This window comes from Accipiter gentilis, chromosome 37 (genome assembly GCF_929443795.1).
Source record: "Accipiter gentilis chromosome 37, bAccGen1.1, whole genome shotgun sequence".
NCBI lineage: Eukaryota > Metazoa > Chordata > Aves > Accipitriformes > Accipitridae > Astur > Astur gentilis.
In genome coordinates this window covers 222540-245202 of record NC_064916.1, presented here as the reverse complement: position 1 = coordinate 245202, position 22663 = coordinate 222540, and the positions used below count along the sequence as shown (strand labels likewise).

At 71.1% G+C, this 22663-nt stretch overlaps 1 protein-coding gene across 1 annotated transcript; it reads right to left on the bottom strand.

Annotated features, from left to right (window-relative positions):
* Nucleotides 1–456: 456 nt before the first annotated feature.
* CIC (capicua transcriptional repressor) lies at nucleotides 457–22375 on the bottom strand. The gene is given in 34 exon segments (XM_049793219.1): nucleotides 457–757; nucleotides 2853–2984; nucleotides 3756–3887; nucleotides 4003–4051; nucleotides 4053–4155; nucleotides 5703–5947; nucleotides 6049–6108; nucleotides 6218–6405; nucleotides 6784–6994; nucleotides 6996–7042; nucleotides 7624–7717; nucleotides 7719–7913; nucleotides 8007–8121; nucleotides 8123–8151; nucleotides 8412–8558; nucleotides 9038–9184; nucleotides 9839–9936; nucleotides 10029–10227; nucleotides 10321–10502; nucleotides 10600–10765; nucleotides 12139–12321; nucleotides 13093–13216; nucleotides 13344–13470; nucleotides 13473–13550; nucleotides 13663–13687; nucleotides 13689–13813; nucleotides 19606–19693; nucleotides 19806–20036; nucleotides 20038–20604; nucleotides 20694–20931; nucleotides 21020–21420; nucleotides 21422–21591; nucleotides 21594–22075; nucleotides 22251–22375. Coding segments are annotated over 34 exon segments (5763 nt in total). The 3' UTR covers nucleotides 457–497.
* Between the last annotated feature and the right edge of the window lie 288 nt (nucleotides 22376–22663).

Below are 22663 nucleotides of genomic sequence, written 5' to 3'. Positions count from 1 at the left end.
GGGGTATGTGCGTGCCGTGCGCAAACCCGCGGCGGGACGCGTGCCGTGCGCAAAGCCCCTCCGGGATTGGCCGGGCGGGCGAAGCCCCGCTCTCCCATTGGCCGAATCCTCCGAGGTCTCCTCCTCCACCGGCGCGGCCGCCATTTTGTGGCTCATTCCCTCTCGGGAGCCGGTCGAGGGCGGACGGCGGCGGCAGGTTGGATTTAGGGCCCTTCGCCCCTGATCCCGGTCCCACCCCCTCCGTGGGTCTCCACGGCTTGGTCCCACCATGTTCTTGACCCCGCCCTCCTCCTCCCTCCAGCCAATGGCAGCGCCGCTCCCCCCCCCCCCCCCCGCCCCACCCCACCCCGTGGGCGGTGACAGAGGCGAGGGCGGCGCCGGGATCTCCAAAGATTTACCGTTATTAAAAGAACTCGGTCACGTGCCCTCCCTCCCCCTGGCCCCGCCCCCCCTCCCTCTCCACGGCGGCGGGGAGGGGGGCGGGGCCTGGAATGCTCTCAGCGGGCACCGCCCCCCGCGGCGGGCGAAGAGGGCGGGGCTTCGGCGGCGGGGGCGGAGTCGGCGGCGGCGGAAGAGGAGGAGGCGGAGCTGTTGGCGTCGGTGGGCGGGGCGTCGGGCGGGTCGGCGGGCGGGGCCTGCTCGGGGGGCGTGGCCGCCTGCATGATCTTCTGGCGGACCTCGCGGATCTTGAGCTGCAGGCAGACCTTGGTGGGGAAGATGTCGGCGAAGCGGGCCTGGAAGGCGGCCGTCGCCTGGGCTGGGGGGGCGAGAGGGGGCGGTCAGCGCCGGGGGGGCATTGGGGGACGATTGGGGAAGTTTGGGGGTCGTTTGGGGATGGTTTGGGGCCGTTTGGGGGACATCAGGGGCGACTGGGGACAGACGGGGCCGCTTTGGGGGACACTGGGGACAATTGGGGACAGACGGGGCCGTTTTGGGGACATTGGGGACAGACGGGGCCGTTTTGGGGTCCCTTTGGGGGACATGGGGGATGACTGGGGACAGCCAGGGCAGTTTTGGGGCCGTTTAGGGGACATCATGGGCGACTGGGGACAGATGGGGCTGTTTTGGGGGACAACTGGGGACAGACGGGGCCACTTTGGGGGACATTGGGGACAATTGGGGACAGACGGGGCCGTTTTGGGGCCGTTTGGGGGACATTGGGGACAGTCAGGGCCGTTTTGGGGCCGTTTGGGGGACATCATGGGCGACTGGGGACAGACGGGGCCACTTCGGGGGACATTGGGGACAGATGGGGCCGTTTTGGGGCTGTTTGGGGGACATTGGGGACAGTCAGGGCCGTTTGAGGGACATTGGGGACAGCCAGGGCAGTTTTGGGGCCATTTGGGGGACATCAGGGGAGACTGGGGACAGACGGGGCCACTTTGGGGGACATTGGGGACAGACAGGGCTGTTTTGGGGTCCCTTTGGGCCCATTTTGGGGTCCCTTTGGGGGACATCGGGGACAACTGGGGACACAGGGGGCCAATTGGGGAACGACTGGGGACACATGGGGCTGTTTTGGGGCTGTTTGAGGGACACTGGGGACAGCCAAGGTCATTTTGGGGCCATCAGGGATGACTGCGGACAGCCAAGGATGTTTTGGGGCCGTTTGAAGGACATTGGGGACAGTTGGGGTCATTTTGGGGTCCCTTTGGGCCTGTTTTGGGGCCGTTTGAGGGACATTGGGGACAGCCGGGGTCATTTTGGGGTCCTTTTGGGACCATTTTGGGGACAGCTGGGGCTGTTTTGGACTCACAGACCAGCAGGGATGAAGCCGTGCTCCTGGAACAGCCACGGGAAAGGGGACGGGGCCATTTTGGGCCCATTTGAGGGATATCGGGGACAAGTGGGGCCATTTTGGGGTCCCTTTGGGCCCGTTTGAGGGATATCGGGGACAAGTGGGGCCATTTTAGGGTCCCTTTGGGCCCGTTTGAGGGATATCGGGGACAAGTGGGGCCATTTTGGGGTCCCTTTGGGCCCGTTTTGGGGCCATTTGAGGGATATCGGGGACAAGTGGGGCCATTTTAGGGTCCCTTTGGGCCTGTTTTGGGCCCGTTTGAGGGATATCGGGGACAAGTGGGGCCATTTTGGGGTCCCTTTGGGCCCATTTGAGGGATATTGGGGACAAGTGGGGCCATTTTGAGGTCCCTTTGGGCCCATTTGAGGGATATTGGGGACAAGTGGGGCCATTTTGAGGTCCCTTTGGGCCCATTTGAGGGATATCGGGGACAAGTGGGGCCATTTTGGGCCCATTTGAGGGATATCAGGGACAAGTGGGGCCATTTTGGGGTTCCTTTGGGCCATTTTGGGGCCATTTGAGGGATATCGGGGACAAGTGGGGCCATTTTGGGGTTCCTTTGGGCCATTTTGGGGCCATTTGAGGGATATCGGGGACAAGTGGGGCCATTTTGGGGTCCCTTTGGGCCCATTTGAGGGATATCGGGGACAAGTGGGGCCATTTTGGGGTCCCTTTGGGCCCGTTTTGGGGCCATTTGAGGGATATCGGGGACAAGTGGGGCCATTTTAGGGTCCCTTTGGGCCCATTTGAGGGATATCGGGGACAAGTGGGGCCATTTTAGGGTCCCTTTGGGCCCGTTTTGGGCCCGTTTGAGGGATATCGGGGACAAGTGGGGCCATTTTAGGGTCCCTTTGGGCCCATTTGAGGGATATCGGGGACAAGTGGGGCCATTTTAGGGTCCCTTTGGGCCTGTTTTGGGCCCGTTTGAGGGATATCGGGGACAAGTGGGGCCATTTTGGGGTCCCTTTGGGCCATTTTGGGCCCATTTGAGGGACATGGGGGACAAGTGGGCCCGTTTTGGGGCGAGTTGGGGCCGTTTTGGGCGCGGACGGACCGGAGGGGAAGAAGCCGTGCTCCTGGAAGAGCTGCATGACGAGGGCGCGGCGCTGGTCGAGGGTGCGGCGCAGGGAGGAGAAGGGCACCTTGTCGTACTCCAGCTCCCCCAGCACGTCCTCCCCCTCCCCCCCTGCGGGCGTGGCAAGGGGGGGGTCAGGGGGCGCCCCAAGGATTGGGGGGGGGGGGGGGGAGGGGCACGCAGCAGAGGTGCCCCCCCCCCCCCCCCCCCCAGTTGAGCAGGGCATCCCCAAAGCAGGGAGTCTCCCCCCAAAAAGGGGGTGGATCCCCTCCCAAAAGGGGTGTCGCCCCCAAAACAGGGGGTGTGTCACCCCCGGGGCTGCCCCCCACCCTCCCCAAAACCTCCCTCCCTCCCAGTGTGGTTGCCCCCCAACCCTGCCCCTCCCAGTATCAGGGTCCACCCCCAGTATTGGGGTCTCCCTCCTGGTATTAGGGTCCTCCCCCCCCGGTATCGGGGGTCCCCCCCCAGTATCGGGGTCCCTCTCCCAGTATCGTGGTCCTCCCTCCCAGTATAAGGCTCCACCCCCAGTATTGGGGTCTCCCTCCCGGTATTAGGGTCCTCCCCTCCCAGTATCGGGGTCCCTCTCCCAGTATCGGGGTCCCTCTCCCAGTATTGGGGTCCTCCCTCCCAGTATCAGGGTCCACCCCCAGTATCGGGGTCCTCTCTCCCAGTATAAGGGTCCACCCCCAGTATTAGGGTCCTCCCCTCCTGGTATTGGGGTCCCTCTCCCAATATCGGGGTCCTCCCTCCCAGTATCAGGGTCTCGCTCCCAGTATCGGGGTCTCCCTCCCAGTATTAGGGTCCTCCCCTCCCAGTATCGGGGTCCCTCTCCCAGTATGGGGGTCTCCCCCCAGTCTCGGGGTCCCCCCCCCCCGCGCTGACCGGGCCGGTCGAAGGTGAAGATGTCGCCCTCGCACTTGGCGCTTTTCGGGGTGTTGGGCTCGGAGCCGCAGCTGGAGCGCCGGCGCAGCTTCCGCTTGGGAGACGCCGGATCCTCGGCCGACGGCTCCAGCTCTGCCGGGGGGGGAGGGGAGGGGACGGACAAGAGGTGGGTTTGTTTTTTTTGGGGGGGGGGGGGGGGCGGGGGGGTGTCGGTCGAAGCGGGGGGACCCCCCCAAACCCCCCTCACCCGTGGAGTTCTTGCGCTTCTTGCGGTAGCTGCCCAGGATGGCGCGGGGGGGAGGTGGCCAGCGCCTGCAGGGTGGGGGAGGGGAGCACCTCCTCCGGCCGGAATTCGGGCAGCTCGGCGAAGCGCTCCTCGAAATCCACCTCCGACAGCACCCTGACGACGGGGCGCGGTCGGGGGAGGGGCGCGGACCCGCCCGCGGACCCGCCCGCAGCCACACCCAGAGCCCTCACGCCCAAGGGGGGAGCCCGAGATGGACCTGCGGCCCCGCCCGCAGCCCCGGGGCCCCACCCACAGCCCCATGGCCCCGCCCACACCTATCCAAGCCAAGGGGGGAGCCTGAGATGGACCTGCAGCCCCGCCCACAGCTCCGTGGCCCCACCCACACAGCCCCGCCCACACCTATCCAACCCAAGGGGGGAGCCTGAGATGGAGCCCTGGCCCCGCCCACAGCCCCATGGCCCCGCCCACAGCCCCACGGGCCCGCCCACACCTATCCAACCCAAGGGGGGAGCCTGAGATGGAGCCCTGGCCCCTCCCACAGCCCCATGACCCCACCCACAGCCCCATGGCCCTGCCCACAGCCCCATGGCCCCGCCCACACCTATCCAACCCAAGGGGGGAGCCTGAGATGGAGCCCTGGCCCGGCCCGCCCACAGCCCCACAGGCCCGCCCACACCTATCCAACCCAAGGGGGAGCCTGAGATGGAGCCCTGGCCCCGCCCACAGCCCCATGGCCCCGCCCACAGCCCCACGGGCCCGCCCACACCTAGCCAACCCAAGGGGGGAGCCTGAGATGGAGCCCTAGCCCCGCCCACAGCCACATAGCCCCGCCCACAGCTGTCTGACCCAAGGGGGGAGCCTGAGATGGGCCTGCAGGCCCACCCACAGCCCCATGGCCCCACCCACAGCCACACAACCCTGCCCACAGCTGTCTGACCCAAGAGGGGAGCCTGAGGTGGAGCCCTAGCCCCGCCCACAGCCCCATGGCCCCACCCACAGTCACACGGCCCCACCCACACCTATCCAACCCAAGGGGGGAGCCTGAGATGGAGCCCTAGCCCCGCCCACAGCTGTCTGACCCAAGGGGGGAGCCTGAGATGGGACCATGGCCCCACCCACAGCCACACAGCCCCGCCCACAGCTATCCAACCAAAGGGGGGGAGCCTGAGATGGAGCTCTAGCCCCGCCCACAGCCACATAGCCCCGCCCACAGCTGTCTGACCAAAGGGGGGAGCCTGAGATGGGGCCATAGCCCCGCCCACAGCCCCATGGCCCCACCCACAGTCACACAGCCCCGCCTGCACCTATCCAACCCAAGGGGGGAGCCTGAGATGGAGCCCTAGCCCCGCCCACAGCCACATAGCCCCGCCCACAGCTATCCAACCCAAGGGGGGGGAGCTATCCAACCCAAGGGGGGGGAGCCTGAGATGGAGCCCTAGCCCCGCCCACAGCCACATAGCCCCACCCACAGCTGTCTGACCCAAGGGGGGAGCCTGAGATGGGCCTGCAGCCCCGCCCACAGCCCTTCCCCCAGGCCTTGCCCCCACCCCCAGAACCCTGGCCACACCCCCAAAACCATGGCCCCACCCCCCAAACCTCACCCTGAACCCCATCACCCCACCCCCCAGCTCCCTCACTCTGGCCCCGCCCCAGCTCTGTGACCCCACCCCCAAACCCTGACCCCGCCCCTCCCCACTCACTTGTCAACCGAGTCGAAGGTTTTCTTCAGGGGGGGCGGCCGCACTTTCACTTTCTTCCCCGCCCCCCCCTCCTTGCGCTCCTCGGCGGGGGGCGGGGCCGGCGGGGGAGGGGCGGCGGCACGGGGGGGCCCCTCGGGGGGGGCGGGGGGGGAGGAGGAGGAAGACGAAGGGCCGGCGGGGGGAGGGGCGGGGGGGTCCGGGCGGCTCTCGGGGGGCGGCGCTCGCCACTCGGGGAACTTGGCGGCCTGGGGGGGGAGGGGAGGGGGGGGGGGAGAATGCCATTAATTAACACTGGGGGGGGGTTAATTAATTAGGGGGTGGCGCGGGGGGGGAGGGGCCGACTCACCGTCTCGGCGGGGGCGGGGCTGGGGGGCAGCTCCTCGCCGGGGTCCCGCTGGCTCCAGGCCTCGGCGCCGGGGGGGGGAGGGGGGGGCCGAGGGGGGAGGGGCGGCGGCGGCGGGGGCGGCGTCCCAGTCGCCGGCGGGGGGAGGGGGCGAGGAGGAGGAAGAGGAGGAAGAGGAGGAGGAAGGGGGGGGAGGGGCGGGCTCCGGCGGGGGGCGGGGGGGCTCCGGGGGGGGCCGCGGGGGGGGCGGCCCCTCGTAGCAGCCGACGGGGATGCTGGCGATGGCGGCCTTCACCTTCTGGGGGGGCTTCGGGGGCGGGCGGGGCGGCCGCGCCGGCGCCGGGGGGAAGCTCAGGGGGGCTGCGAAAAAGGGGAGGGGGTGGGTGGGTGTGGTGCTGCAGCCACGCCCCCTCATTTGCATGCGCCGTACAGAGACACACCCCCCTCCCCAGCAGTGTTACCCTCAGCCCTTCCCACCTGCCAGAGCTCCGCCCCCTCACCGAGGACACGCCCCTTGACCTTAGCCCCGCCCTATAGCCCCACTCACCACCTGCCTTCTCCCTCACCACACCCCTTTAGCCCCACCTCTGTCCATTAGCTCCACCCACTCACCTTAGCCCCACCCCCTGCCAGCTGCCCCTTCCCCCGCTTAGCCCCGCCCCTAGCCCTCCGTCGGCCCCGCCCCCTCCCATCCAAGCCCCGCCCATCCCGTAGCTCCTCCCCCCACCATCACCATACCTGGGGCACCCTGGGCAGGGGCGGGGCCTCCCTTGGGCAGGATGGGAGGGGCCGGGGGGGCAGCGGCAGCGGCGGGAGGTGGGGGGGCGGCACCCGCCACGCTGTAGACCAATCCGGGGGTGGGGGCGGAGCCGGGGGCGGAGCCCGAGGGCCCCGGGTAGATGGCGGCGATGACAGGACCCCCCGAGGCCGGGGGCAGCTGGGGGGGGGGGCAGCGGGGACACGCCCACCGGGCCCGGGGCCAGCAGCGAGCTCTGCCCTGGGGGGGGGGGTGGGGGGGTGGGAATGAGACCCCCAAATGCACCCCCAGGGCCCCCATGTACCCCCACCACCCCCAAATATCCCCCCCGGGACCCCCAAGTACCCATCTGGGACCCCCAACCACCCCCCCCACGACCCCAAAATAGCCTCCAGGACCCCCAAATGCCCCCCCAGGACCCCACATACCCCCCCAAGACCCCCATGTCCCCCCCCGGGACCCCCAAATGCCTCTGGGACCCCCAAATGCCCCCCTCAGGACTCCCATGTACCCCCACCACCCCCAAATATCCCCCCCGGGACCCCCAAGTACCCGTCTGGGACCCCCAACCGCCCCCCCACGACCCCAAAATAGCCCCCAGGACCCCCATGTACCCCCACCACCCCCAAATAGCCCCCAGGACCCCCATGTACCCCACCGGGACCCCCATGTACCCCCCTGAAGCCCTACAATATCCCCCAAACCCACACATACCTCCCCCAGGACCCCCAAATGCCCCCCCAGACCCCCACGTACCCCCCCTCCCGGGACCCCCAAATGCCCCCCCCCGACCCCCAAAATACCCCCCCGCCCCCCGTTACCGGGCAGGAGGGGCTGGACGATGGCCGACCCCCCCGGGCCGATGGCGGTGAAGCCGAGGGCGACGGGCGGCTGCACGTAGGCGGCGGCGGGCGGGGGGGGCGCGGGGGGGGCTGCGGCGGCGGCGGCGGGGGGGGGGAGGGGCGGGGTGCAGGGGGGGCCCCGGCGCCACGTAGGCGATGCGGGCGGAGGAGGGGAGCAGCACTTTGGGGGGCTGCCCCGGCGGCCCCCCCCCCGCGCCCCCCCCGGGGCTGCCGGGGGGCACGACCGGCACCGGGCTCAGCTGGATGATCTGGGGGGGGGGGGGGGGGGCGTTAAAGGGGGGATTTTGGGGGGGGGACGAGACACACACGCGCACGATCGGGGTGGGGAGGGGGGGACCTACCTTGCCAGAGGGCGGGGCCGCGCTGTGGGCGAAAGGCGGCAAGGCGGGGCCGGGCGGGGCGCGGGTGGGGCCGGGCGGGGCCACAGGCACCAACACTTTCCCAGGTAGGAGGGGGGGGGCCCGGCGCCTGCCCCGGGGACGATGCCTGGGCTGCGGGGGGGGGGGGGGGGGGGGGCCGCAGGGAGTGTGGGTGGGGTGTGACACGCCCCGCCCTGCCCCCCCCAGCCCCCCCCTTACCTTTGGGGGTGCAGGAGCCGGGGGGGGCGCCGGGGGCCGCCCGCACTTTGCCATTGTTGGGGGGCAGCGCGAAATGGAGGCGCGGCGGCGGGGGGGGGCGGCGGCGGCGGCGGCGGTGGGGGGGGGTCCGGGGGGGGCGGCGGTGGGCGGGGCGTTGGGCCCCCCCGCCTTGGGGTGTGGCAGGGGCAGGCCGTGGGGGAGGGTGGGCAGGATGTACTGCACCTGCGTGATGGGCCCCCCCTTGGCGGGGGGGGGCGGCTGGAGGATGCCGAGGGGGAGGGGGCCGTTGGGGCCCCCCCCCGCCGCCTGCGCCGCCGCCGCCGCCGCCCCCCCCCCCGCCGCCGCCGCCCCCCCGCCGCCGCGCCGTGGGGCTGGGCGATGAACTGCACCGGGGGGGGCAGCAGGGTGACGGAGGAGGAGGGGGGGGGGGCCCGGCCCCCCGCCCCCCCCGCCGCCCCCCCCCCGCCGCCGCCCCCCCCGCCGCAGCCCCCCAGGACGAGGTTGGCCACCACGCCCCCCCCCCCCCCCCGCCACCCCACCCCCCCCCCGCCGCCGCCGCCCCCCCCCCCCGAGGCCGGCCCGGGGGGGTGTTGGGGTTTGCGCTCCCCCCCCCCCCGGCCCCGCTTTGCCGTCGGGGGGGGACACGCCGGGCCGGAGCGGGGCGACCCCCCCCGCCGGACCCCCCCGCTGCTCCGGGGGGGGGGGGTGCCCCCCCCGGCGCCTCGGGGCCCCCCCCTGCCCCCCCGCCGGCGCTGTCGGCCCGTTTGCGGCGGGAGGGGGGGGGGGGGGGCCGCCTCGAAGCGTTTTTGGGGGGGAGGGGCGGGGGGCGCCGACCCCTTGTAAGGGGGGGGCGGGTTGGGGGGCGCCTCGGGGGGAGGGGGCTCCAGCTCCGGGGGGGGGCGGGGGGGCAGCGCCGGCGGGAACAGCTTCCGTGGGAACGTCTGGGGGGGGGGTGAGGACGGGGTGTCGGGGGGGGCACCCACAGAGACACCCCCCCCCCCCGCCCAATGGTTCGGCCCCACAGCCCCCCAGTGACCCCGATGCAGCCCCCCAGTGCCCCCCAGTACCCCCAACCCAGTCCCCCAGTGCCCCCCCAGTACCCCCCAGTGCCCCCCAGTACCCCCAACCCAGTCCCCCAGTGCCCCCCAGTACCCCCCAGTACCCCCCAGTACCCCCAACCCAGTCCCCCAGAGCCTCCCAGTGCCCCCCAGTATCCCCCATTCCCCTCCAGCCCAGCCTCCCATGGCCCCCAGTGCCCCCCAGTACCCCCCAGCTCAGCCCCCCAGTAACCCCCAACCCAGTCCCCAGTACTCCCAGTGCCTCCCAGTGCCCCCCCCAAACCCCCAGAGCCTCCCAGTATCCCCCAGTATCCCCCAGCCCAGCCTCCCCATGGCCCCCAGTGCCCCCCAGTACCCCCAACCCAGTCCCCAGTCCTCCCAGTACGCCCCAGTATCCCCCAGTCCAGCCTCCCCATACCCCCATTCCCCCCAGCCCACCTCCCCAACTTCCCCTGAACCCCCAACCCAGCCCCCAGTGCCCCCCCAGCCCCCTCCCAGTCCCCCCCAGTCCCTCCCAGTCCCTCCCAGTGCCCCCACCTTGCTGTCGTCCCCCGAGGAGCCGTCGGAGTCGCTGTCGCTCACCCGCTCCTTGCACTTGAGGTCGATGTCGGTCGGGGGGGGGAACCCGTCGTCCGCTGTCGGGGGGGGGGGGGGGGCGATATCGTGATGAGGGGCACCCCCAGACACGCGGGGGGGGGGGGCGGGGTGGTGCGTGGCGTGACCTCACCGATGACGTCATCGTCGCCCTCCTCCTCGCAGATGACCATCCGCTCCTCGTCGCTCGTCATCTCCTCGCTGGCCGCCCGCTGCGGGCGGGGGGGGCGGGCGGCAGCGGGGGGGGGCGGCGGGGGGGGCGGCCGGGGGGCGGGGGGCGCGTAGGGCCCCCCCGCTTTGGCACCGCCGTAGGGGGGCTGCCCCGAGCACATCTTTGGGGGGGGGATAAAAAAAAAAAAAAGAGCGTTGAGGCGATGCGACCCCCCAACGGACCCCCCACGCCCCCCCCCACCCCACCCCCGTACCTGGCTGAGCTCGTGCAGGGCGTGGCCGTGGGCGTCGCCCCCCCCCTCCAGCCCCTGCACCCCGCTGTGGGAGAAGGCGCGAGGGCGGGGGTGCTGCGCGCCCCCCCCCGCCGGCCCCCCCCGCTCCCCGGGGACCCCCGGCCCCGTTTTGCCTTCGGGGAGGCCGGGGGGGTCTGCGGCGCCTGGGGCGGGGGGGAACGACACACAGAAAAAGAGTCAGTGGGGGGGGTGGGGGGGTCTAGCGAGGGGATTTGGGGGGTTTCGGGGGGGGTCTCTGACCTGGCGGGGGGGCGGGGGGGCCGCTCTCGGAGGCGCTGCGCTCGCGGGGTTCCTTGGGGCCCCCCCCGGCCCCCCCCGGGCCGCGGCCCCCCTCCGAGCTGGATTTCTTGCGGTCCTTGTTGCACCATTTCCAGTCGGGGTGGGCCTTGAAATGCGCCTCCTTCACCTGGGGGGGGGGCCGGGGGGGGTCAGAGCCCCCTCCCCGGCAGCCCCCATCGTGCCCCACCCCCGTGGCGGCCCCCAGACCCCCCCCCCCCAATCCCCCTCTGCAGCCCCCCCGGGTGCCCACGAACCCCTTGACCCCCCCCCCCAATCCCCCTCCTGAGTCCCCCCAGGATCCCCTCGAACCCCTCGGTCCCCCTGAACGCCCCCTCAGGACCCCCCCGGAACCCCAAATTCCCCTCAGGGTCCCTGAATCCCCCTCAGGATCCCCCTGAACCCCTCGATTCCCCCCCAAATCCCCCCCAGGATCCCCAAATCCCCCTCAGGACCCTCCCGGGAGCCCCAAATTCCCCTCACGGTCCCTGGATCCCCCTCGGATCCCCTCAAACCCCTTGATCTCCCCCCAAATCCCCCTCAGGACCCCTCCAGGAGCCCCAAATCCCCTTCAGGGTCCCCAAATTCCACTCAGGATCCCCTCAACCCCCCCAAACCCCCCTCAGGACCCTCCTCGGAGGCCCAAATCCCCCCCAGGATCCCCCTGAACCCCTCAATCTCCCCCCAAATCCCCCTCAAGACTCCTCCAGGAGCCCCAAATCCCCCTCAGAATCCCCAAATCCCTCTCAGGACCCCCTCAAACCCCTCAATCTCCCCCCAGACCCCCCCCAGGATCCCCTCAAACCCCTCAATCTCCCCCCAGGATCCCCAAATCCCCCTCAGGATGCCCCCGGGAGCCCCAGATCCCCCCCAGGAGCCCCAGACCCCTCCCAGGATCTCCTCAAACCCCTCAATCTCCCCCCAGGATCCCTTCGAACCCCTCAATCTTCCCCCAGACCCCCCCAGGATCCCCCCAAATCCCTCCATCTCCCCCCAGACCCCTGCCAGGATCCCCTCAAACCCCTCAATCTCCCCTCAGATCCCCCCTAGCATCCCCAAATCCCCCCCAGGATCCCCCCAAACCCCTCCATCTCCCCCCAGGATCCCCCCGAACCCCTCCATCTCCCCCCAAATCCCCCCCAGGACCCCCCCAAACCCCTCCATCTCCCCCCAGATCCCCCCCAGGATCCCCCCAAACCCCTCCATCTACCCCCAGATCCCCCCCAGGATCCCCCCGAACCCCTCCATCTCCCCCCAGGATCCCCTCAAACCCCTCAATCTCCCCCCAGATGCCCCCTAGCATCCCCAGATCCCCCCCAGGATCCCCCCGAACCCCTCCATCTCCCCCCAGGATCCCCTCAAACCCCTCAATCTCCCCCCAGATGCCCCCTAGCATCCCCAAATCCCCCCCAGGATCCCCCCGAACCCCTCCATCTCCCCCCAGGACCCCCCCCGCACCCCTCCATCTCCCCCCAGACCACCCCCCCCGGCCCGGCCCCGCACCTGGAAGGCGAGGTCGTGGTACTTCTGCTTCTCGCGGGGCCCCAGCGCGTACCACCACTCGCCCAGGATCTTGCTGACGGTGCGGTTGTCCTGGTTGGGGTGCCGCTGGTGCACCAGCGCCCGGTGCCGCTTGCTGAAGATCATGAAGGCGTTCATGGGCCGCCGGATGTGGTCCTTCTCCCGCTGCGGGGGGGGGGGAGGAGGGAGGGGCAGGGGGCGGGCTCAGAGAGGGACACGCCCAGACACACCCTGCCCCCCTGCAAGGGGAAGGGGAGGGGGGCTGAAGCCGCCGCGGGGGCGGGGCCGGCGCTGGTCACGCCCCCTTCGGGAGGGGTGTGGGTACGGCCCGGTGGGAGGGGCTAAGGGCTTGCAACGCCCCTTGGGGGCGGAGCCGAGGGGAGGGGGCCGGCACAGCCCTTAGAGCAGTGAGGGGAGGCAAAAGGCTGGGGGTGGTGCCAGCGGTGGCCACGCCCCCCCCAAAAGAGGGAGGAGCCAATGGTAGGGGCGTGGCCAAAGGGAACCCCACACAAAGGTCAGGGTAAGGCCGGCGTGCTGGGGGTGGGGTCAAGGTCGGGCCACACCCCCCCGGGCGGAGCCACCTCCTCTCCATAGCCACGCCCCCCCGCGGTGGAGCAGCAACACACCGCTTCTCCCTCCTGCACCCAGGGGCGGGGCCTGGCCACACCCCTTCCGTGTAACCCCGCCTCTTTCTGCACCCCACCCGCCCCCAAAAAAAGGCCGGGCTGTACCATGTGCCGGTGGCGGGGGGGTCACTCCCACTACAGGGGGGAACAAACCACCTCTGGGGGGGGGGCCTGTGTCCCTATAAAAGGGTCCATGTCCCCACGGTGGGGGGTGCTGTGCCCCCACGGGGGGGGTCTCTGCCCCCGTGGGGGGGGGTCTCTGCCCCCACGGGGGGGGTGGGTGTGTGTCACGTGACCCCCCACCCCTTACCTTGCTGGGGCTGCGCCCCTCCTTGTCGCCCTCCCGCTCCTTGGGCAGGGCGCTCAGCGACTGCGTCCGGCGCTTCCCCGGGCCCAGCGGCAGCGGCAGCTCGGGGGCCACGATCGACAGGAACCTGGAGGGGGGGGGGGGGGAACACCCCAAAAAAAAAATCAGTGAGGAGGGGGGGGGGGGCGGCGAGGCAAAAAACCCCCCCCCTCCCCAAAAAAACCAGCCCCCCCCCGCCCCCCTCCTTGACTCACGCGTCATCGTGGTCGCTCTCGGTCTCGCTGTCCAGCCGGGGGGGACCCGGGGGTTCTTCTTCGGGTCCGGGGGGGGCCACGCTGGTGACGGGGGGCGCGGGGGGGAGCGGCGGGGGGGGGGCTGGGAGGGCGCGTCGCCCCCCCCGCAACGCCCCGGTTCCGGCCCCCCCGCCAGCTCGGGGGCGACGGCCGCCGATTCGGGGGGCTCTGAGAGACCGAACGGGGCGGCGGGCGAGATAAAAGTGTCACGTGGGGGGGGGGTGCGGTGCGTCCCCCCAAAAAAATATTATTTTTTTTGGGGGGGGGGGGGGTGTCTTACCTTTGCTCTGATTGGCAGCGGGGGGGGTGATTGACGGGCTGGTGGCCCTGGGGGGGCTGGGGGGAGGCGTCGGGCTGGCTGGGGGCCAGGAAGGGGACGAGCGAGTGCCAGGGGAAGACGGCCACCGAGCGGGGCTCCACGTTGGTCCACACTGCGGGGGAGGGGGACACACAGGCGGTGACACGGGGGCCGCGACCCCCGCACACACCCCCCCTCCCCTCCCCCCAGACACCCGTGATCGCGGCGGGCGGCGGCGTCCGGCGGCACACGCGTGTCAGAGCCGTGTCGTCCACCCTCGCGCGCGGCCAGGACGCGAACCGGATCTCGGCACACGCGCGCGCGTTAAGAGAGGCGTTGCGCGCCGGGAGCGTCGTTACACGCGAAACTTCATCGCACGTGTGTTCCGGCGCCGTACGACACGTGCGTTACACGTGTGACGCGTGGACAGTCGGCACGTCTGCGTGTTTTCAAGCTCTAACACGATCTGAGGATCGCTACACGCGTGTGACACGCGAGTTGTCTTCACGCGCCTGTTGTACAACTACGTAACGCGCCACAACGTTACTACACGTGTGCAGCGCGTGAACCGCCGTCACACGCGTGCCCTGGGGCGTGTTGTGCACCCTGTGTGCCGTCACACGTATGTAACACACGAACCGTAATTACTCTCGCAAGCACGTAACGAGCCAGGAGCAGCACGACACGCGTGCAACGCGAGAACCGTCGTTACACACGTGCCTTCAAACTACGTAACGTGCCGCTACACGCGTGCAACACGTGACACAGCATCACACGCGTGCCGCACAGCGGGAGCATCATCACACACATCCCCTAGAACTACGCGCCGCCCCGGGAGCGTCCCGACACGTGTGCAACACACGTGTGTCGCTACACGCGTGTCCTGCACCCCAGAAGCGGCGCTACGCGTGCGCGCCACGTAAGCCGTCGTCGCACACGCGTGCTGATAACGCCCAAGAAGCGTCGCTACGCGCGTGGGACGCAAAGAGCCTCCCTACACGCGTGTCCCGTGGCCACGCGACACGCCCCTATGTGTGCGCGACACGGGAGCGTCCCTACACGCATGTCCCGTGGACGCGCGACACGCCCCGAGCATCACAACACACACGTGCGACACGGAGCATCCCCGCGCCCGGCAGCCGTGCGCCACGCCGCGAGCACCGTGACGCAGGCGTGCGACACGGGAGCGTCCCTACACGCGTGTCCCGTGGCCGCGTGACCCGCCGCGAGCGTCCCCGCACGCCTGCGCCACGCAGCAGCCGTGCCCCCGGCCGGGGCACACGCGTGTGCGAACGCCCCGGGGCGGTGCCGGCTCCGGGTGCCGCGGTCGCGGTCGGTTTTGCCGGGAAGCGTCGGCTTCACGGCTTCCTCCGCTCCGGACGCCCCACGGCGCGCGGAGGTTGGGGGGAGGCGGGGAGGAGGGGGGGTCCCAAGGGGAAACTGAGGCCCGGCCACGCCCGGCCACGCCCCACGGTCCTCGGGGGGGGCCCAGGTGTCCGGGACCCCCACATCGCCCCCCCTACAGCCCCTCACAGCGGCTCCCCCCCCCCCCACAAAGGGACCTGGACGCCTGGTTCCGCCCCCCCCCCCCCCCCCCCCCCCCATCCCCACAAGGGACTCGGGGGTCCAGGACCCCCTCCCCCCCCCCCAAAAAAAAACCCTCACAGCTTGGGGGGAGGGGGTGGGGATGACACCCAGGTGCCCCCGCCCCCAACCTCCCCCCCAAATCTCCTCAAATCCCCCCCCCCGCATCTCCTCACACCCCCGGGGAGACCCAGGCATCTGGGCCGCCCCCCCTCCCCCAAATCTTCCCACAGACCCCCCCAAATCCCCCCGTCCCCTCAGAGACACCCCCACCCCCAGACCCCACATCGCCCCCAGGGGGACCCAGGCGTCCGGACCCCCCCCAAATCCCCTCGTAACCCCCCAAATCCCCTCACAAATCCCCTCATAACCCCTTCATCTCCTCACAGCACCCCTCCAAATCCTCTCAGAACACCCCAAAACCCCTCACAGGCCCCTCCCCCCCCCCCCAAATCCTCTGGTAAATCCCCACCCCAGGAGGATCCAGGGGTCTGGGATCCCCCCAAATCCCCTCCCGGACCCCAACGTTCCCTCATAACCCCCCAAATCCCCTCGTGGACCATCCAAACCTCTCACGGCCCCCACCGTCCCCTCACAAGTCCCCTCACGACCCCCCAGACCCCCTCACAGACCCCCCCAAACCCCTCAGAGACCCCAACATCCCCTCACAAATCCTCTCACAGACCCCCAAATCCCCTCACAAATCCCCTCAGAGACCCCCCAAATCCCCTCACAGACCACAACATCCCCTCACAGACCCCCCCAAACCCCTCAAATCTCCTCATGGATCCCCCCAAACACCTCAGGGACCCCGGCATCCCCTCACAAATCCCCTCACAGCCTCCCCCATCCCCTCACAGACCCCCCCAAACCCCTCAGAGACCCCCCCATCCCCTTACAAATCCCCTCACAGAACCCCCAAACCCCTCAAAGACCCCAAAATCCCCTCACCAATCCCCTCACAACACACGCATCCCCTCACAGGCCCAAAACCCCTCAAATCTTCTCACAAATCTCCCCAAAACCCTCACGGACCCCAACATCTCCTCACAAATCCCCTCACAACCCCTGCATCCCCTCACAGACCCCCCCAAACCCCTCACGGACCCCAACATCCCCTCACAAATCCACTCACAGACCCTCCCATCGCCTCACAGACCCCCTCAAATCCCTCAAATCTCCTCACGGACCCCTCAAATCCCCTCAGATACCCCAACATCCCCTCACAAATGCACTCACAGACCCCCCCACTGCCTCACAGACCCCTCCAAACCCCTCAAATCCCCTCACAGACCCCACCATCCCCTCACAACCCCTCAAATCTCCTCACGGAGCCCCCCAAACCCCTCACGGCCCCCAACATCCCCTCACAAATCCCCTCGCCGCTTCACCAATCCCCTCACAACCCCTCCATCCCCTCACAGACCCCCCCAAACCCCTCCCTGACCCCAACATCCCCTCACAAATCCACTCACAGACCCCCCCCCATTGCCTCACAGACCCTCTCAAATCCCTCAAATCCCCTCACCGATGCCCCCAAACCCCTCACGGCCCCCAACATCCCCTCGCAAATCCCTTCGCAACCCCTCAAATCTCCTCACGGCCCCCCCCATCCCCTCACAGACCCCCCCAAACCCCTCAAAACTCCTCACCGACGCCCCCAAACCCCTCACGGACCCCGACATCCCCTCACAAATCCCCTCGCCGCCTCACCAATCCCCTCACAACCCCTCCATCCCCTCACAGACCCCCCCAAACCCTTCAAATCCCCTCACAGACACCCCCTAACCCCTCAGAGACCCCAACATCCCCTCACAAATCCCCTCACAACCCCTCAAATCCCCTCACCGACCCCCCCAAACCCCTCAAATCCCCTCATGGACCCCACCATCTCCTCATAAATCCTCTCACAACCCCTCAAATCTCCTCACGGACCCCCCCCAAACCCCTCACGGACCCCAACATCTCCTCACAAATGCACTCACAGACCCTCCCATCACCTCACAGACCCCCTCAAATCTCCTCACGGAGCCCCCAAACCCCTCAGATACCCCAACATCCCCTGACAGCCCCCCTCAAATCCCTCAAATCTCCTCACGGACCCCCCCAAAACCCTCACGGCCCCCAACATCCCCTCACGGCCCCCAACATCCCCTCACAAATCCACTCACAACCCCTCAAACCTCACGAACCGCCCCAAACCCCTCACGGACCCCAACATCTCCTCACAAATCCACTCACAGACCCTCCCATCGCCTCACAGACCCCCTCAAACCCCTCAAATCTCCTCACGGACCCCCCAAATCCCCTCAGATACCCCAACATCCCCTCACAGCCCCCCTCAAATCTCCTCACGGACCCCCCCAAAACCCTCACGGACCCCAACATCCCCTCACAACCCCTCAAACCTCACGAACCGCCCCAAACGCCTCAGGGACCCCAACATCTCCTCACAAATACACTCACAGACCCTCCCATCGCCTCACAGACCCCCCCAAACCCTTCAAATCCCCTCACAGACCCCCCCCCAAATCCCTCAAATCTCCTCACGGACCCCCCCAAAACCCTCACGGCCCCCAACATCCCCTCAGAAATCCCCTCACAACGCCTCAAACCTCACGAACCGCCCCAAACCCCTCACGGACCGGACCCCAACATCTCCTCACAAATACACTCACAGACCCTCCCATCGCCTCACAGCCCCCCTCAAATCCCTCAAATCCCCTCACGGCCCCCAACATCCCCTCACAGACCCCCTCAAATCTCCTCACGGACCCCCCAAACCCCTCCCGGCCCCCAACATCCCCTCACAAATCCCCTCGCCGCCTCACCAATCCCCTCACAACCCCTCCATCCCCTCCCCGACCCCCCCAAACCCCTCCCCGACCCCAACATCCCCTCACAAATCCCCTCCCCGACACCCTCCATCCCCTCCCCGACCCCCCCCCCCACCCCCCTTTCACCCCGCACTGACCGAACATGCCGAGGCCTCTCCGCGGGGCCGTGGCGGGGGGGAGGGCGGTGGAGGACATGGCGGGACCCGGGGGATTCAGGAGGAGGAAGGAGAGGGGAGGGTTACGGGGAGGGGGGGGGGGAGATTTACCGGAGAAGGAACCGGGAGGGGGGGGGGGGGGGGGAAGGAGGAACCGGGGGGAACCGAACCGGGGCCGGGGCCTCCGCCCGCGCCCGCCGCGCGCCAGCAAAGGGCGGCCGCCCCCCCCCCTCCTCCTCCTCCTCCTCCTCCTCCTCCTCCCCCCCCCACGGTGCCGCGCAGGCGCCGCCCGCCGACGCCCATTGGCCGGCGCCCGCCCGTATGCAAATTGCGGGGCGCTTCCAACGCCCCGGCACCGCCCCCCCCCTCCCTTCCTTCCCCGCCGCGGGCCACGCCTCCCGCGCCCCGCCCTCGCCGGGCCACGCCCACACGAGGCCACGCCCGCCGCCGCGGAGCGGAGCGGGTGCGGTGACGCCGCCGTGACGCGGGCGTGACGTCACGGCGGCCGCGGCGAAAGGGGCCGCGAGGGGGCCCGGGAAAGCCGGTGAGGCGGCTGTAGCGGGGCGGGTGATGTCACGACGGCAGGAGCGGTGTCGCGACGACGACGACGTCGCGACGCCGCCCTCCCGCGTGCCGCCCCGCCCCGCCGCCCCGCCCCGCCGACGGGAACTCGCCCCGAGGAGGCACCGACCCTGGAACGCGGCCGTGACCTCGCCGTGACGCGGCCGTGACACAGCTCTGACCTCACCGTCACACGGCCCAGGTCTGACCTCACTCCGTCAGAGCTCTGACCTCACTCCGACACGGCTCTGACCTCACTCCGTACACAGTTCTGACCTCACCGTCACACGGCTCAGCTCTGACCTCACTCCGTCAGAGCTCTGACCTCACTCCGACACAGCTCTGACCTCACTCTGACACGGCTCTGACCTCACTCCGTACACAGTTCTGACCTCACCGTCACACGGCTCAGCTCTGACCTCACCCCGTCAGAGCTCTGACCTCACTCTGACGCAGCTCTGACCTCACTCTGACGCAGCCATCACACAGCTCTGACCTCACTGTCACACGGCCCAGGTCTGACCTCACTCCAACACGGCTCTGACCTCACTCCGACATGGCCCTGACAGAGCTCTGACCTCACTCCGACGCGGCTCTGACCTCACTGCGTACACGGTGCCACCCTCACCGTCGCACGGCTCCGACACGGCTCCGACCTCACGCCAACGCGCCGGCGACCTCCCTCCGCCCTCCCCCTGCCCCGCCCTCGCCCTGCCCCGCCCTCGCCCGGCCCCGCCCGGCCCCGCCCGGCCCCGCCTCGTCCCCCCCGTCCCCCCGTCCCCCCGTACCTGTGCCGGGGCGCCCCATGACGATCTCCTTGCGGGGGGCCGGGGGGGCCCCGTAATCTCCGGGGACCAGGAGGGGGAGGAGGGCGGCGGGGGAGGGGTGGAAGGCGACGGGGTGCAGGGGGGGGGCCCCCCGAAAGCGGGCGCCGGCGGGCGGGGCAGGGGGGCGGCCCTGTCGGGCGGGGCGGCGGGCAGGGCCCCGCTTTGGGGGGGGGGCCGCGCCGGGGGCCGCAGCCGCCCGGCGTTGATGGGGACGGGGGCGGCCAAAGGCGGGGGCGGCTTCTGGGGCGGGGGCGGGAGGAGGCGGGCGGGGCGCGGGGGCGGGGGTCCGGCAGCGGCACCTCGGGGTTCCGCACGATGACGGGCGACCCCCGCGGCACCGCCGGCACCCGCCGCGCCCCCGGGCCGGGGTCGGCCGTCAGCCCGGCGGGGGAGCGGGGGGCGAAAAGCGGGGAGAGGGCGCGGAAAACGCCGCCCCCCGCCCCCCCCGGCGCCATCCGGGCCCTCGCCGGGGGGCTCGGCCTTCCGCTTCCCGGGGCTGAGCGGGACGGTGAAGGCCAGGCCGGCCTGGAAAGCGGGGGGCACGCCGGAGGGGGGCCGCGGGCGCGGCGGGGGCGGCGGCAGGGGCGGGGGCGGGGGCGGCGGGGGGCTGAGCCCCTCGCCCGGCCGGGGGGTGCCGGCGCTGAGGTGTCGCCCGCGGGCGCGGGGGGAGGCGGTGACGGGGCTGAAGTTGGCGGGTCGGAAGCCGAAAAGCGGGGAGGGGGACGGCGAGGGGGCGGGCGAGAAGGGCGACTGGGTGGACGCGGGCGAGAAGCTGGGGGTCCCGGAGCGGGAGCTGCCGAGCGACACCAGCATGACGGCGGCTTCGCACTCGTCGAACTCGAAGCGGGATAAATCCGCCGGGCCGGGGTGAGGCGGGGCGGCGGCGGCGGCGGCGGCGGCCGGGGGCCCCCCCAGCCGCGGCCGGGGGTCGCCGTCGCTCTCCCGCGAGGTCTCGTCCCACTCGAAGTCGGCGCCGGGGGTCCCGCGGCGCGGGCGGCGGGAGGCGGCGGCGGCAGCGGGGGGCCCCCCCCCCGACGGCGGCCGGCGGCGGCGGCGCCGGCCGCCCCCCCGCGGTTTTCGGGGAGCCCCTCCAGCTCCTTGGTGCGCATGGAGAGGTGGCGGGAGCAGTAGCCGCGGCGCTGCGACTCTTTGGTGCAGCCGTCGCGGGAGCAGAGGCGCCGCCATTGCTTGCCGTTAAACTTCTTCCGGATGCCGTTGGGGGTGCAGACGACGTCGCCCTTCTTGTATTTGGGTTGGGGGGGTGCCGGAGGACGGGCGGGGGGGCCGCTCGCCGGCGGGGGGGGAGCGGCGGGGCGAGAGGGCGGCGGCGGCGGCGGCGGCGGCGGCGGCGGGGGGCGGCGGGCGGCGGGGGGGCCGGTGGCGCTGAGCTTCGAGACTTCGGTATCCTCCGGCGGCTTCGGCGGCGGGGCGGCGGCGGCGGCGGCGGCGGCGGCGCGGTCGTCTTCCTCGGGGCGGTCGGCGGCGGCGGCGTCCTCCTCTTCCTCGGTGCGGCCGGCGTCCGGCTCGTTTTGGGGGAACCAGGGGGGGGCGGAGGAGGCGGAGGCCGGATCGCGGCACCCAGACCGGGGGGGCGGCGGGCGGCGGGGCGAAGCGGACGCGGTACGAGGGGGGTTTGGCGCTGACCTCCACCACCGTCCCTTGGCGGTAGAGGGTCTCGGCGGGGTCCAGGCGGGCGCAGACGGGGGTCCCCACCCCCAAGGCGCCGGCGGGGGGGGTGGCGTCCAGCACCACGTCGGGGGGGGTCCCCCAAAAAACAGCCCTCCAGGTAGGTGACGCCGCGGTCGCCGGCGAACTGGACCCCCAAGTCTTGCCCTCGCCGGATCTGCTTCACCACGGCCGGCTGGAAGACGCCGTCGCGCCGCGCCAGCACCCGCTGGCACCGCAGGCGCCGGAAAACGGCCTCGCCGGGCGGCGGGTGGGGGGGTCGGCGGCCGGCGGCCCCCCCTCGTCGGCGGAGTGTTCGCTGGCCGTGTCGGTGCTGGAGCAGCCGCTGCCGGCGCCGCCGGAGCCGGCGGCTTCGCCGGCCGCCGCGGGGTTTTTTGCGGGGGGCTCGCGATTTGAAGGTGGTGGTCTTGCGGCTGGGGGGGGGGGGCTTCGGGGAGAGACGGGCCCCCCTGGGGGGGGCTGGAGGAGGACGAGGGGGACGAGGAGGAGGAGGAGGAGGAGGGCGGCGGCGGCGGGACGACGCCGACGGAGCCTTCGGCCGTGCCGTCGCCGCCCTCGCCGGAGTCTTCCTCGACGCCGGCGCCTCCCTCCCGGCGCTTGGGGGCCTTGGGGCGGCTCGGCGGGGGGGGGCCGGCGCGGCCCCCCGAGGAAGAGGAGGAGGAGGAGGAGGAGGAGGAGGAGGAGCCGCCGGCCTTCCTCGCCGGCTTCATCGTCCTCCCGCCGGCCCGGGCGCCGCCGCGGGGTCCTGCGGGGAGAGGGGGGGTTAGAAAAGTTTGGGGGGGGGGGGGGGAAGGAGTTGGAGACGCCCCCTCCCCCCCCAAAAAAAAACCCCCAACAACCCCCAGGGGGGGTTTTGGGGAGGGGGGGGGGCAGCACCCATGGGTGGGAGTCGCAGCTTGGGGGGGGGGGGACACACACACCCTGACAGCCCCAAATTTGGGGACGCATCATCCGGGGGGGGGGGCGATACCCCAAGGGGGGGGGGGCGTGGAACCGCCCATGTGCGATGGCGGGGGGGTGCCGGCACCCTCGGGGTTGCACCCATTGGGGGAGGGGGGGGGGAGTTGACACCCTGGGGGGGGGGGGTGACACGTCACGACCCCCTCCCCCCCGCCCTCCCCGCCCCCCCCCGGGGGGTGCTGATCCCCCTCCCCCCCGCTGTGGGGGGGTCCCCCTGTTCGTGTCCCCCCCCCGCCCCCCCCCCCCGGTACCTGCGGCCCGTCCGCCGCCGCCGGAGCCCTTTTACTCCAACCCGACAAAATGGTGAATGAACCCGGAGCAGCTGGCGGCGCCGACCAATCAGCGCCCACAACCGCTTTGACTGGCGGCGGCG